The 12733-nt window shown below is 48.2% G+C and overlaps 1 protein-coding gene across 1 annotated transcript; it reads left to right on the top strand.

The window, feature by feature from the left end:
• The first annotated feature begins 258 nt into the window (after window positions 1–258).
• PGAP3 (post-GPI attachment to proteins phospholipase 3) lies at window positions 259–11638 on the top strand. The gene is made up of 8 exons (XM_083583475.1): window positions 259–507; window positions 2765–2862; window positions 3695–3847; window positions 5355–5417; window positions 5958–6019; window positions 7073–7209; window positions 9032–9236; window positions 10557–11638. Exons 1-8 carry the CDS (start codon window positions 318–320, stop codon window positions 10615–10617), a joined length of 969 nt encoding a protein of 322 aa, XP_083439601.1. The 5' UTR covers window positions 259–317; the 3' UTR covers window positions 10618–11638.
• The last annotated feature ends 1095 nt before the right edge of the window (window positions 11639–12733 follow it).

Below are 12733 nucleotides of genomic sequence, written 5' to 3'. Positions count from 1 at the left end.
GATAATTTTCAAGAGAAAGAGAGGTGGCAATACGGCTTGTAAGTGGACGTGACAGGATTGTAGCGCTTGAAGGGGAGGCAGAGATGGGGATTCTTCTCTGCTTCTAACTGGAAGGGTAAGTTTCTCCCAATACTGTAGTCTTAAAGTAGAAGAACTACATTTCCCACAATCCCCTGCCCTTGCCGCCAAGGCGGAACCTTTGCGCGTGCGGCTCGTGTTTCCCCCAACTCTATGGCTTTCCCCCCAGCGGCTTAAAGCAAAGGACCATTTCCGGTCCCCAAACCAGAAGTGGAGCTTGCAGCCTCCCGGCAGACGGGATGGCGGCTCGAACCGCGCTCCTACTGCTGCTCGGGGTGGCGGGCGCCGGCCCGGCCCCCGCCCAGGCCTCGCGGGGGGACCGGGAGCCCGTCTACCGAGAATGCCTGACGCATTGCGAGAGGCGCAACTGCTCCGGGCCCGGGCTGCGGCACTTCCGCTCCCACCAGCCTCTCTACATGAGCCTCACAGGTACTGCAAAGCCCCCGGCCGAAGAAGCGCCACGCCCACCGCCAAGGACGAGGCGCGAGGGGGGCGGTATCCGCGACGTGCTCCTCATTTGCATAGCCCCGCCCACGAATGACGGTGCCCCGCCCCGTGTTTTCCCATAGGACGGCTTGGTGGCACCGCCTACCCGCTCTTTCGACCAATTCCTGACGCTCTTTCCCTCTGCCCTCGGTGAGAGGAGGTTCAGTAGCGTCTGAACATGTGCAGAGTGCATTTTCCAATTAAATTGGCAATGGTTCTTGGATGTAGTGCTGAGCTGATGTTGCTCCCTCTCCCCTTAACAGTGCAGTCCTACTCAGAAGTAAGACTCACTGAGGTCAATTTGCAGGGAAATGCACATAGGGTTGCAGCCTGGGGCTCCAGAGCAGCGAGGCTGCACATACAGCTGTTGCACTGCCGCATCGTTGTTTGCAAGCAGGACTCTGCTACCCCCAAAAGGGCTGGTGGGGCAGCTGCTGTGTCTATCTCCCTGCTTCAGGACTTGCAAGCTGTCTCTTGTTTATTATTGTTGTTTTACTTATTTAGGCTGTTCATATCTCATCCTGAATTAGCGAGAGTAGCCATTCCTTACCCATTAGGTAAAGACAACTATTTTCTAACGTTTTCAAAGTATCTCTCTTCGAGTGAGATTCCCTCGCCCCCCATTGATTCATTTCTCCCAGGTTTCTTATGGCGTTGTTGAAAGTGAGCCCATTGAGTGGCTTGTTGTAGCATTCACAGCTAGGTATGTGGTTCAACACCTCATCTGCCCTCCAGGTTTCTTGGAGGTTATAGCAAGTAAGTGGCAAGAAGCCACAATTCTTTAATTAACTAGGTTGCTTGTGGGTGACATAACATGTACCATCGTTTACATGCAGTTAGATCTTACGTACATTTATTCAGAAGGAAGCCTTCTGAGTTCAGTTATATATACTCCCCAATTAAAGCAGGCGATGTGATGTTGTGGTTAAGAGCGTTGGATAATCTCTGCTCAGCCTTGAAGGCCACTGGCTGGCCTTTGGCTAGTAGTTATATCTCAGCGTAACCTACCACAAAGGGTTGTTGTGAAAATAAAAAGGGTGCCACTTTGAGCCTCTTCGAGGGAAAATGGGATACAAAATAAAATAATTGTACAGTCATACCTCGGGTTGAAGTTGCTTCAGGTTGAGCGTTTTCGGGTTGCGCTCTGTGGTGACCCGGAAGTAACGGAACGCGTTACTTCCGGGTTTCGCCGCATGCACAGACGCTCAAAATGACGTCATGCGCATGCGCAGAAGTGGCGAATCGCAACCCGTGCACACGCAGAAGCGGGTTACGTTTTGCTCAGGATGCAAACGGGGCTCCGGAATGGATCCCGTTCACATCCAGAGGTACCATTGTATATTATTGCAACCTTAATATCCCTCACTCTGCCTCTCTCACTCAGGAAACCTTAACCCCTCTTACCCATTACATCTCCTATTCAGTAGTTATATATGTATGGCAGAACTGGCAGGCCCAGGTTTCAAACATACATTTAATTTTGAGAAGTCCACATGGCAAGGGAGTTGGAACCTGTGGTCCTCCAGATCGTGGATTACCATTTCCACCACCTAGGATGCTGGCTGGGTCTGATGGCAGTTGGAGTCCAACAAAACAACAACACCACAAACTGCCTTATAAGTATAAAACCAAATTTACTAGAATAATAGCTAGAATAGAGATAGACTTGTAGCCATTCAAACAACAAACATACTAAGGTGCCACGTGCAAAACAAAGCCTGGAGATACTGAAACCGCTCTTAACCTGAGGTACCACTTTAGCTAATGGGGCCTTCCGCTGCCACCACCACGCAATTTCTGTTCTCATCCTGAGGTAAAGTTCTTAACCCGAGGTACTACTTCCAGGTTAGCAGAGTCTGTAACCCGAAGTGTTTGTAACCCGAGGTGTTTGTAACCTGAGGTACAACTGTATATAGTTGCATTTGCATGTTTCCTGATTCCAAGCAGAAAACATGCAATATATGCTTCATTTAAAACAAACAAGTTAACTGTAAGAATTCATCCTGGCAACAAGTGGCTTGCCAGTCATACATCATGCTCCCTTAAAATAAAACAAACTTGGCAAATCTGAGTACCCTCCCACCCCCGTTCCCACCCTGGTATTTTAAAATTATTTCACGGAGTTCCATTGCATTCAGGCATTAGGCAAATAAATTCATTTGCACTAATTTAAATTTGTCCTCCCCCAACCGTATTCTAGGATGGACCTGCAGAGATGAATGTAAATATGAATGTATGTGGTTGACGGTGGGCCTTTACGTCCAGGAAGGATACAAAGTGCCTCAGTTTCATGGAAAGGTAAGCAACGTTCGTGTGCAGCAGCTGTGATACGTTCCATGTTCAGGATCAATGGGATAGGAATTGAAAATGAAGCTGCTATCATAATGCTGTTATACAAACCTATGGCACAACTATGTTTGGAATACTGTGTACCGTTCTGGTCATCTTACCTCAAAAAGGATATTGCAGAGTTGGAAAAGTTTCAGAAAAGGGCAATCAAACACAGCAACTGTGCGCCCTTTGATCGGGGTGCATGGCTGTCGCATCTCCACACTATCCTCCCCGAGTCGCCTTGCAGGGCTCGGATCTGGGGACAGTGGCGTGAGGAAGGTGCAGCAGCCATGCCGCTTGGGCCTGGTGTGTCAATGGACACGCGCACCCATGCACCGCGTGTGGCTTAGAGACACACTCCACCACAGTAGCAAGATTCAGGACGGATAAAAGAAAGTACTTCTCCACATAACGCATAGTTAAACTGTCCAACTCACTCCCACAGAAAGTAGTGATGGCTGCCAGTTTGGATGGCTTCAAAAGAGCTCCCTCGATTAAAAAAAGAGCTTGAAACTTACCAGCTAGTTGGTAGTAACTTCGAACCCTCCTGGGCTGGAATTTTGCTTTGTAGTGGAGGTTTCTGCAAAAATGGGTCATCTGACATCATTGTGATGTTAAGTGATTGACCTGTGGAAGTAGCCCTCCAAGGGTGGTGGTGGTGGGGAGCCCAGGATCTGGCCCACTGGCCAAATCCAGTTCCCTACCATTGCCTCAAAGAGCATGTATACCTTCTCATTTCTGGCTGATGACATATTTTCCTTCTTCTTCTCCCTCCCTTGTTTTCCCACCCGACCCTCAGTGGCCCTTTTCCCGCTTCCTGTTTTTTCAGGAGCCTGCTTCTGCCTTTGCTTCGTTCCTGAACGGACTTGCCAATTTAGTGATGCTGAACAGATATAAAGCTGCTGTCCCCCGCTCTTCTCCCATGTACCATACCTGCATTGCCTTTGCTTGGGTAAGTCATTCTGGGCGGTTAATACCTCACCACGGCAAGATGGGTGCCTTAGCTTCCTTCTCATCTTCTTCAAAGAGGTGGGAAACATGGAGAATAGAAAAGACAAGGAAGGCTTCTGGTTGCTTGAGATCTTGTGGGAAGGAAGTGGGGGAAACATGACAGGTTTCCCTACAAGAAGACTCACAGAAACACACGATGTCCTGCTCCTCAGTCCAGGCTGTCTCAGGAAATGCAGAGCGAAGTAAGGAAGTAAGGAGGGCATCTCCCATGAGGAACAAACTTGAGCCACAGCAGAGTGCAGTGTGTTTCCAGTGGCATTGTGGGTATTTGGAGAAAGGTTTGCTGAATTATGTGGTATTTTCCTCTGTGCTTTTTTAAAAGAAGGGTTATGTTTTGGAACAACGCTTATAGTGTTAGTTTCTGTTATAGAAATTCTAAGGTCTCTCTCATTCTCATACACACACACACACAAAATAAATGTTCATAAATGTACAAAGCAAACACATACATAAGTATATAAACCACTTGTCTGAAATAGTGCAAGAGAACAACCCTGAAGCCATTTTGACTCTCCCAAATTGACCTCAGATGGGAAAAGCTTTCCATTTGTCTTTGGACTGTAGGGGCTTACACCTCCCTGTAAATACAGTCTGGTAAGTATCTGTTAAGCTGAGCACACTATCGATATGCGTAAGAGATTCAAGAACTAAATATTTACCATCTCAAAGGAATGGCCAGGTTACCCAGAAAAGGCAATCAGATAAGGCATTATCAGGTATACTGGCAGACAGGAGAGAAGTAACACACTCAGATGTCTGCTGGGGACCAGCTCTTTCTGTGATGTATGTATGATGTTTTGGGGGTGGTCTTGAGCTACAGGGTAGGCAATTTCGAAAGTCTATGTAAGAGCTTGCACATCAGTGTTCTGGGTTCCTCCTCCCTCCTGCATGGTGAGCACCCTGGTGCAACAGTTTAATAAAGATCAGGCTTACTAGCTGCTTTGCCTCTCAATATTCTCTGGTTTGGCCTGTTATTTTCTCCTACCAATAGAGAACCTACATAAGGACTCTATATGGGCTCTTGAGTACCCCATAAGGGAAAAGGAGCAGTTTTTTCTTATATCAGTTTCTATCTAGCCTTTTTCTTCTACTCTGTGGACAAATTGTGTTTTGATTCGGAAGCAATTTGAGGAAAAGGGTGGGATAGAATTGATAGATGGTGATAATAATAGATAGCATGTCTCTAGAACTTTTTGAGTGTTTCACATACAGTATTATTGCAGCAGTCCAATAGACAAAGCAGCACGATTCCTCTAATTTTAAAGAGGGGGTGGGACTTGCTTCTGGGTTTGTTGGTTTAAGTACCATATGGCAGTTATCCTGGTTATCCCAGAATGGCTTGTTTTTATTCCTTCAGTGGTAGAAGCCGGTTTTAACAACCTAACTTCATAGAATGTGGTATTTTCAGGATAACCATTTATTTCCCTGCTCCCTCACTCCCCCTGCAGGTTTCTTTAAATGCCTGGTTCTGGTCTACAGTTTTCCATACTCGAGAAACGAATCTAACTGAGGTGAGCAATTTTGCTCTCGTATCATGAAAAATGTTGGTATGGGGTGCTGGGGGAATTTTGAAGGCATGGCAGAAACCTCTCTAGTGGGTTTTTAAAAAATAGATAAGGTAAATGGTAGAAAAATGCAAGTTATGTGAACCCCAGGTAAATAGTGCAGCCAGCATGACAGCATAATCCTAACTATGTCTACTCCAAAGTAAATCTTGTTGAATTCAGTGGGGGTTTATCCCAGGGAAGTGAGGTTAGGATTCTAGCCTGAGACTTTCTTTCAGATATGTGTGCTCAGGATCATAATCACGTCAAGGTGTTTTTGAGGTAGGATAAGAGGACAGCTATCACAAGGTGTTAAAAACACTACTAGTAGGCTTCTGAGTATTTGCAGGCCATAATCCCAGGGGAAAGAGAAAACTTTCAATGCAGATCCCTGTCACTGGAGAAAAGCCATGAATAAACACAAATACCATGAGGATTTTCTAAAGAGAACGTGTAGCACTGAATGAGAACCAGCCCCGATTTCTAACGACATTTCTCTTCCCACAGAAAATGGATTATTTCTGTGCATCAGCCGTCATCCTTCACTCTGTCTACCTGTGTTGCGTCCGGTGAGTTTCTCTCCTCCTTAAGAACATAAGGAGAGCCTTGCAGCTGGAAAAGACCAAAGGCCCATCCAGTTCAGTGTTCTGTTATCCCACAGTGGCCAAGCAGGCTGATGTGGTTGGCACAAGCCCAATAGCACTCCCCTACTTGTAACTGTATCTTAATCCCCTTCCAAAGCGGCTTCTGTTGGTCACCATCTTCCGGTGACAAGCTTCACCACTTGCCCTGCGAACTTATACTTTTTGTCTGTCCTGCCTCTCCCACTTTTCAGCTTCACTGGTTGAAATGTTACGGTGGGGTGGGGAACTTTCTTTGGGCTCCACAGGTTAGATCTTTGTCAGCCTTGCCCACCTGTCGCAATCTCCTGCGTGGCTTTGCCAAGTATCCCCAGGCTCCCCCTTTAAGCCCCTGACCTGGGAGGCTTAGGAGGGAGACCGCAGAGAAACTTGCAAAGGCTTTAAAGCAGCTCCCACACTCCCAGTTCAGCCTCCAGAGCTGTTGGGAGCAGCTCACATTTCCCTTTTTAAGTGAGCGGGTGAGTGGCAGTAGCAGAGAGGAGTCTCCCCTGTCCACTCACAGCTCCCATATTTCGCTTTTATTCAAAAACTGGGCATCTGCAAAAGGACAGGTCGAAACCGCAAGAGGAAATGTGTGCGGACAGGATATGTGCAGAGAGAGGAGGAGCAACCCAAGGACAAAGCAAAAGAGCAGCAAGTAAGGAGAGCTAGTGGAAACTGGCCGGGCCTTTTGGGAGATGTAGCTGTGGCCATTCGAGCAAAAGAAAATGCTTTGTGTTCTGTCTGCTCAAGTTTCTGAATGGCAGGACCAGCCTTTGCAGCTCAGCCATGCCCATAGATCAGGGATGGGGAGCCTGTGGCCTCTAGATGTTGATGGGCTCCAACTGGACTCCTTTGTCCTTGACCCTTGGCTCACATCTGGAGGGCCACAGGTTCCCCATCCCTGGCCTAGACCCGGAGGAACGAGTCCAGAAGTGACCCAGTTCCTACAGCTCTTGCAAGTTCCTTCAGCACCGTCTCTCTCTTTTCCTTTTCTTTCAGGACTCTGGGTCTGAAACGTCCAGCCTTTGCCACTGCCATAGGCATCTTCCTGCTCCTCTTCCTGGCCTGCCATGTGTCGTATCTGACGCTCGTGCGCTTTGACTATGGTTACAATATGGTTGCCAACGTGGTAATAGGTGAGGACGGTGGAGCAGTGTTCTTCCCTTGCAGCAGGTGTTGGTTGGTGTGGAGGTGTAGCCCAGCAGATAACCTTTGTGTGGCCTTCTCCCCTAATGCCCCCAACCTCTCTAAGGCCCCATCTGCACCAATCAGTATCATGGCACTTTATATGGTTGTAGCTTCTCCTTCAATGAATCCTGGGAACTGCAAATTGTTAAGGTTGCTGAGAGCTGTCAGGCAACACCGCCCCATCCCTTCACAGGACTGCAAATTCCTGGGAAGAGAGATTAGCTGTTTCCGGCTGGAGAATCTCTGACAAGTGCTTCTCTGCATCTGGCCACAGAAAGGCAAGGGAGAGATCATTTCCCATCATTCTGTTTCTTAACCCGAGCAAAAGATTGTTTTGTGGAGATAATGCCAGCCATGCTCAGAGCAGTGGGGTGTATGGGGTGTTAGGGGAAGGGTAGCACCTCTGGGGGGGGGAGAGACATATCATGCACCTTCTGGGGTGGTTTGCCCACCTTTGGTTCCTCCCCTGCACTCAGTTTTCACCTGTGGCTCCTTGAAGTTGTCAGCATGTAACAGTGGCCACACCCCAGAAACAGCTTTGACTGGCCAGCTAAACCAGGTGAGAGTAGCCGATGGGTCTGAATCCCTTGGTGAGTTAGGGACTTGCTCCTGCATGCAAAGACAGGCTCTGGCGGATTGAGCGGATGAGGCCAATAATGGGTCCAACAGTCGAGAAGGCGGTTTATGCACATGCAGTCAAGGAAAGCGAAGGTCAGATGGGGCTTATCTTCATGGGAAGGTAGTCAATCTAGAAGGAGGAAAACTCTGATCCCAAACCTCTCCTGCCTAGTGGGATAGCTTTGGGAGAAGAAAGGCTAAGGAGCAAACCCTACGCAGACCTGGAATCCCTAAGACTGTTGGATGGCGCTTTGTATGCCACCTTTCGGCACCTCCTGCAGCCAAGCTGGTGCCAAGTGTATTAATCTGCTTTCCTTTGGAGCATATCAGCGAGGTCAAGGTCTTGTCGTCTGGGCAGCCAGAACCTCCATACACACTGCCCAGGCTTGTGCCCCAGGGAGGTCACTTTAGTGCCGCCAATGCAGTAGTTTGACTTCACCCCCGGAGGCGCACTCCATTGTCTCTTGAGACAGGCAGATGCCAACTTGCAACTTGCTAAGAGCAGCATGTAGCTACACCCTTTAAAAGCACACACACCAAAATAGCTGTGAGCGTAACTTGGAGGCTGCATCTATATTGCTGGTACATATCTCCCTTATTCCTTCCCTGCACTCCCAGGGCGTTTGTAGTATAGAGCACCAGGATAGCGGCCCAGGACCCTCAGGGCAGGTTCCCTGGGATCTGTGGATTCACTGGGTGCAGGGCCAACCAGCAAGAAAAGGGCACCTATGTTACGGTTTTTCAGCATTATAGAGGCAAAGAGAGAGCAGGTCTGTAGATCCCCGGAGCCATGATTTTCCACAACAGTGCAAAAGCTTGTGTTGTTACATATTTGCCCAGAGGTTCCTCCTCTGACTTATGGCCCCATCAGGGCTCAGAAGCAGAGTCACCACTTGCAGTTAGTTTCCTCCATGCTTTCTCAGTGGATGATTCTGGGGGATGTATGCATGGGGAGGGGATATTCCTGGCATGCCTTGGGATTTGGTGCTGAGGAGCAAGGGGTCTGGTGCAAGGGCTGAGGAGCAAGGGGTCTGGAGCAAGGGCTGCTAGTGCCTCTGGTGCATCGCCATGTACATAACATACCTAAGTTCCTGCAGCACTGTGACTACTGCCAGGCATGAAGCGGCATCCTCTTTCTGCCATACCTTGCAGGCCTCCTCAACCTCCTCTGGTGGCTGGGTTGGTGCATGAGGAACCAGCAACGTCTGCCGTACGTCTGGAAGTGTGTGGCGGTTGTGCTTCTTCTGCAAGCCTTGGCCCTCCTGGAGCTCCTGGACTTCCCGCCGTTGCTCTGGGTCTTCGACGCCCATGCCATCTGGCACATCAGCACCATTCCCGTCAATATCCTTTTCTACAGGTCAGCCAAGTTTGCTTGCCTTTGTGGGTGGGCCTTCTGCCATTGGTGCTCTGTGATTGCTTGTCAGGGTGCTACTTGGACTCCCAACTCCCATCACCCCCAGCCAGCATGGCGAAGGCTCAGGGATGATGGGAGTTGTGTGGTCCAGCAGCATCTTGAGTGTCACACACACACACACACACACACACCCCACTGATCTATTTTTGTATCCCGCCCTTCATCCAAGTCAGGCACTTCACAAGTTCACAGCACAAAAATACAAGATAAAAACACAACATAATAAAAATCAATACTACCACCTCCCACAAACACATTTAATATAGGCCTGGTTGAAGAGGAATGTTTTCACCTGGTGCTTAAAGGTGTATAAGGAAGGCGCCAGGCGAACCTCCCTGGGCAGAGCATTCCACAAACGGGGAGCCACCACAGAAAAGGCCTGTTCTCATGTTGCAACCAGAACTCTCATGGAGGAGGCATATGATCTACAGCAGTGGGTCTTTAATGCCGAAATACTGAGTATCCCCTTGTTTTTCAAAAGCCATGGGCCCCTTACTTCTGAAAAGTTAAATATCTTTATGGTAGTTTTTGTTATGTGAATGATACCATGGACCCCCCCCCCGGTGAGTTATGCAGACCGCTTGGGGTCTGCGGACTGCCAACTGGGGACCACTGATCTAGAGCACACACAATCTGACAAGCTAGAACTTGTTGGAATCTGTGGCCTGTAGCCAGTCCTGTATTTAATATACTTTCGTGAAACGAGGCTACAAGGAGCCATTTTCCTGGAGCATAAAGTGTATTCCTTCATTCCAGCCCTCATATAGCAATGTACAGAGAAGCAAAAACAACAGGAACCTTAGGCAGACCAAAACAAACCAATAGAAAAATGGGAGATACTGAATTAGATCACCAAAATTATATTTAGGAAAGGCAGTAGGGAAAAAGTGAGCTTTAAAGGCCGCCTTGAATGCCCGAACTGAAGGAGCCAAATGAACGTTGACTGGAAGAGGGTTCCACAACTGCAGGGCCACCACCAGGAAGGACCTGTTTCATGTGCTCACCAGCTCTAATCAATTCCACCGTTGGGGTATGCAAGCAGGACCTCAGGCGTGGACCTTAGATTCGAGGGAGGGCAATATGGGTGCTGCACCTTCCTTGCGGTTCACGTAGCTGCTATTTCAGGAGACTTGCATTTCAAGGTTTTCATACATCACCAGGAAGACAAGATGGGCACATTCTAGTTCTAGGCATATTGGGTAGCTCAATCCATCCCTTCACTCGCCAGTCAATTCAGCAACTTCCTCTTTCCTCTCCTTGCAGTTTCCTCGTTGACGACAGCCTCTATCTTTTGAAGGCCAACTCCATCATTAAAATAGACTGAAGGGGCCGGTGGAACACAGCTTGGAGAACACCACTGGTCTCGATGGAAGACATCCATTGGCTCGTTTCCAGCAGGAGTGTGCTGTGTTCTGAGAAGTGGCAGCAATTTGCACTTCCTGGTTCTGCCCTCCTACTTCCCCAGCATCCACGTGTGGGTTCTGCTGCCATGGTGTCCTAAACTGACTGTCTGCCTTTCTCCTGGATATATCAGGATATACATCTTGCCTCTCCTGAAACTTGCGCTCGAGTTCCTCGCGCTGCCTTCCCAAGTCTTTTCATGCTTCTCTGGGGAGATTTTGTTTGTGGCTTGTCCTGGTCGATTCATTTTTAAACATTTGTTTTTATTACCCTGCCCTGATTAGCTCTATGGTGTTAGATCTGTTGGTCTAATGTGCTTTTGCTAAGTGGACTTCCAAAAACAGCATGGACGATGCTTCTCGAAGCAGAATTTTCAGAAGCCTTCTTTGTCATGTGCCATGGGTGAAATTGAAATGTCAACTGTTTCAGCGAAGCAGTCCTGACATGCTGTTTCATTGACAGGTTGCCTTTTGTTCTTTGCCAGCCCATCAGGTAACACTGCTCTGCAAACCCTACTTCCCCACGACTTCCCTGTCGTGATAAAAACAAGAACTAAGATTCCAGGTTGCGGCGACTTCTAGGAGGAAAAATGGGGCTGGGCTCAACCTGCCTAGAAGATTTTCCCTCTGACCTCAGAGCTTTGTGCACATACTCCTTGGTGGTGTGAGCTCTCTGTACGGGCTCAGACGCACCTCGGTTCATTCTTATTTTTTCAGAGCCGAGTCCTGGCATTAAAAACCAGGGGTTGAGCCTTTCTCAAATTAAGTCTGAGCAGAATGGAAAAATATATATTTAAAAGACTTCTTTAAAAAACCAATTGGGGTGAATCTCTGAATTTTTTCATCCTGAAGACTATTCCTTCCAGTCTGTGGAAGCTGTATTCGTCTGTTCAAGCTGATATGCGATTCATAGGGGAAATAAATGGCATTTCTCCTTTCCTTTGACATATCTGCTCTGTTTTTAAAATAGACACAGACTGCAGTGGGGTATGAGAGAGAGAGAGGAGAGAGAGAGAGAGAGAGAGAAGACTTGTCCACCAAAGTTGCATCTAGTCTACTAACCTTGGGATGCTTACAAGTACAGTGGTACCTTGGAAGTCGAACGGAATCCGTTCTGGAAGTCTATTCAACTTCCAAAACCAAAGCACAGCTTCTGATTGGCTGCAGGAAGCTCTTGCAGCCAATCAAAAGCTGTGGAAGCCCCGTCAGATGTTCGGGTTCCAAAGAACATTCGCAAACCAGAACAGTTACTTCTGGGTTTGCAGCGTTCGGGAGCCAAAATGTCCGAGTACCAAGGCATTTGACAACCAAGGTACAACTGTAAGGCCTAATTGTGTCCCCAGCATCTCTGAAATGCATTGTGGTTCCATCTTAGATTACAGTGGCTAACAGCCATTCCTGGAGGCCATTTCGCCCCCTACGAATTCTGGGGCAGAGATCTCAGCCTTGAGATCTCCTCTGTTCATTTGGTGTGGGCCTATCTCCTTTTTTGTCTTTTGGAAAGACTTGACGTTGCAGAAGATTCACTTTTAAGGTGGGGCTGCAGATAAGCTGCCTCAATATTTCTGACAAAGCCAACTGGTTTTGCGAACGTTCCCAGAGATTTTGGGGTTGGGGGGGCAAGTTCCCAATGACACACCTCTGCAGCCCTGAAATGACATCAAACTTGGCACCACTCCAGGCGTCGGGTTGCAGCACTTCCAGCAAGGTGTGCATGAACACTTAAGCATTTCCTGCCAGAAAAAGAGAGACAGAGACAGTGCAACAGGAGGGAGCCAAGACTGCCAAGGGTTCTTCAGAAAATGACCCAAGACGAGAGAACCAAAGAAATAATGGAAAAGACCAGGTGGCTTGCTGATGTCAGGTGTTCTATGACTCTAATCAGCCACCAGGTGGCAATGGAGGCCAGTGGTGGCTTGCTGGTGCCTTGGAAGGTACATTTAAAAGAATCTCAGAGTGGTCAGAAACTTTAGAGTGGTCCCCAAGGGTCATCTAGTCCAACCCTCTGCAATGCAGGAATCTCAACTAGATCATACATGA

The sequence above is a fragment of the Podarcis filfolensis genome, assembly GCF_964270895.1.
Source record: "Podarcis filfolensis genome assembly, chromosome: 13".
NCBI lineage: Eukaryota > Metazoa > Chordata > Lepidosauria > Squamata > Lacertidae > Podarcis > Podarcis filfolensis.
This window is presented reverse-complemented; position numbering and strand designations above follow the sequence as displayed.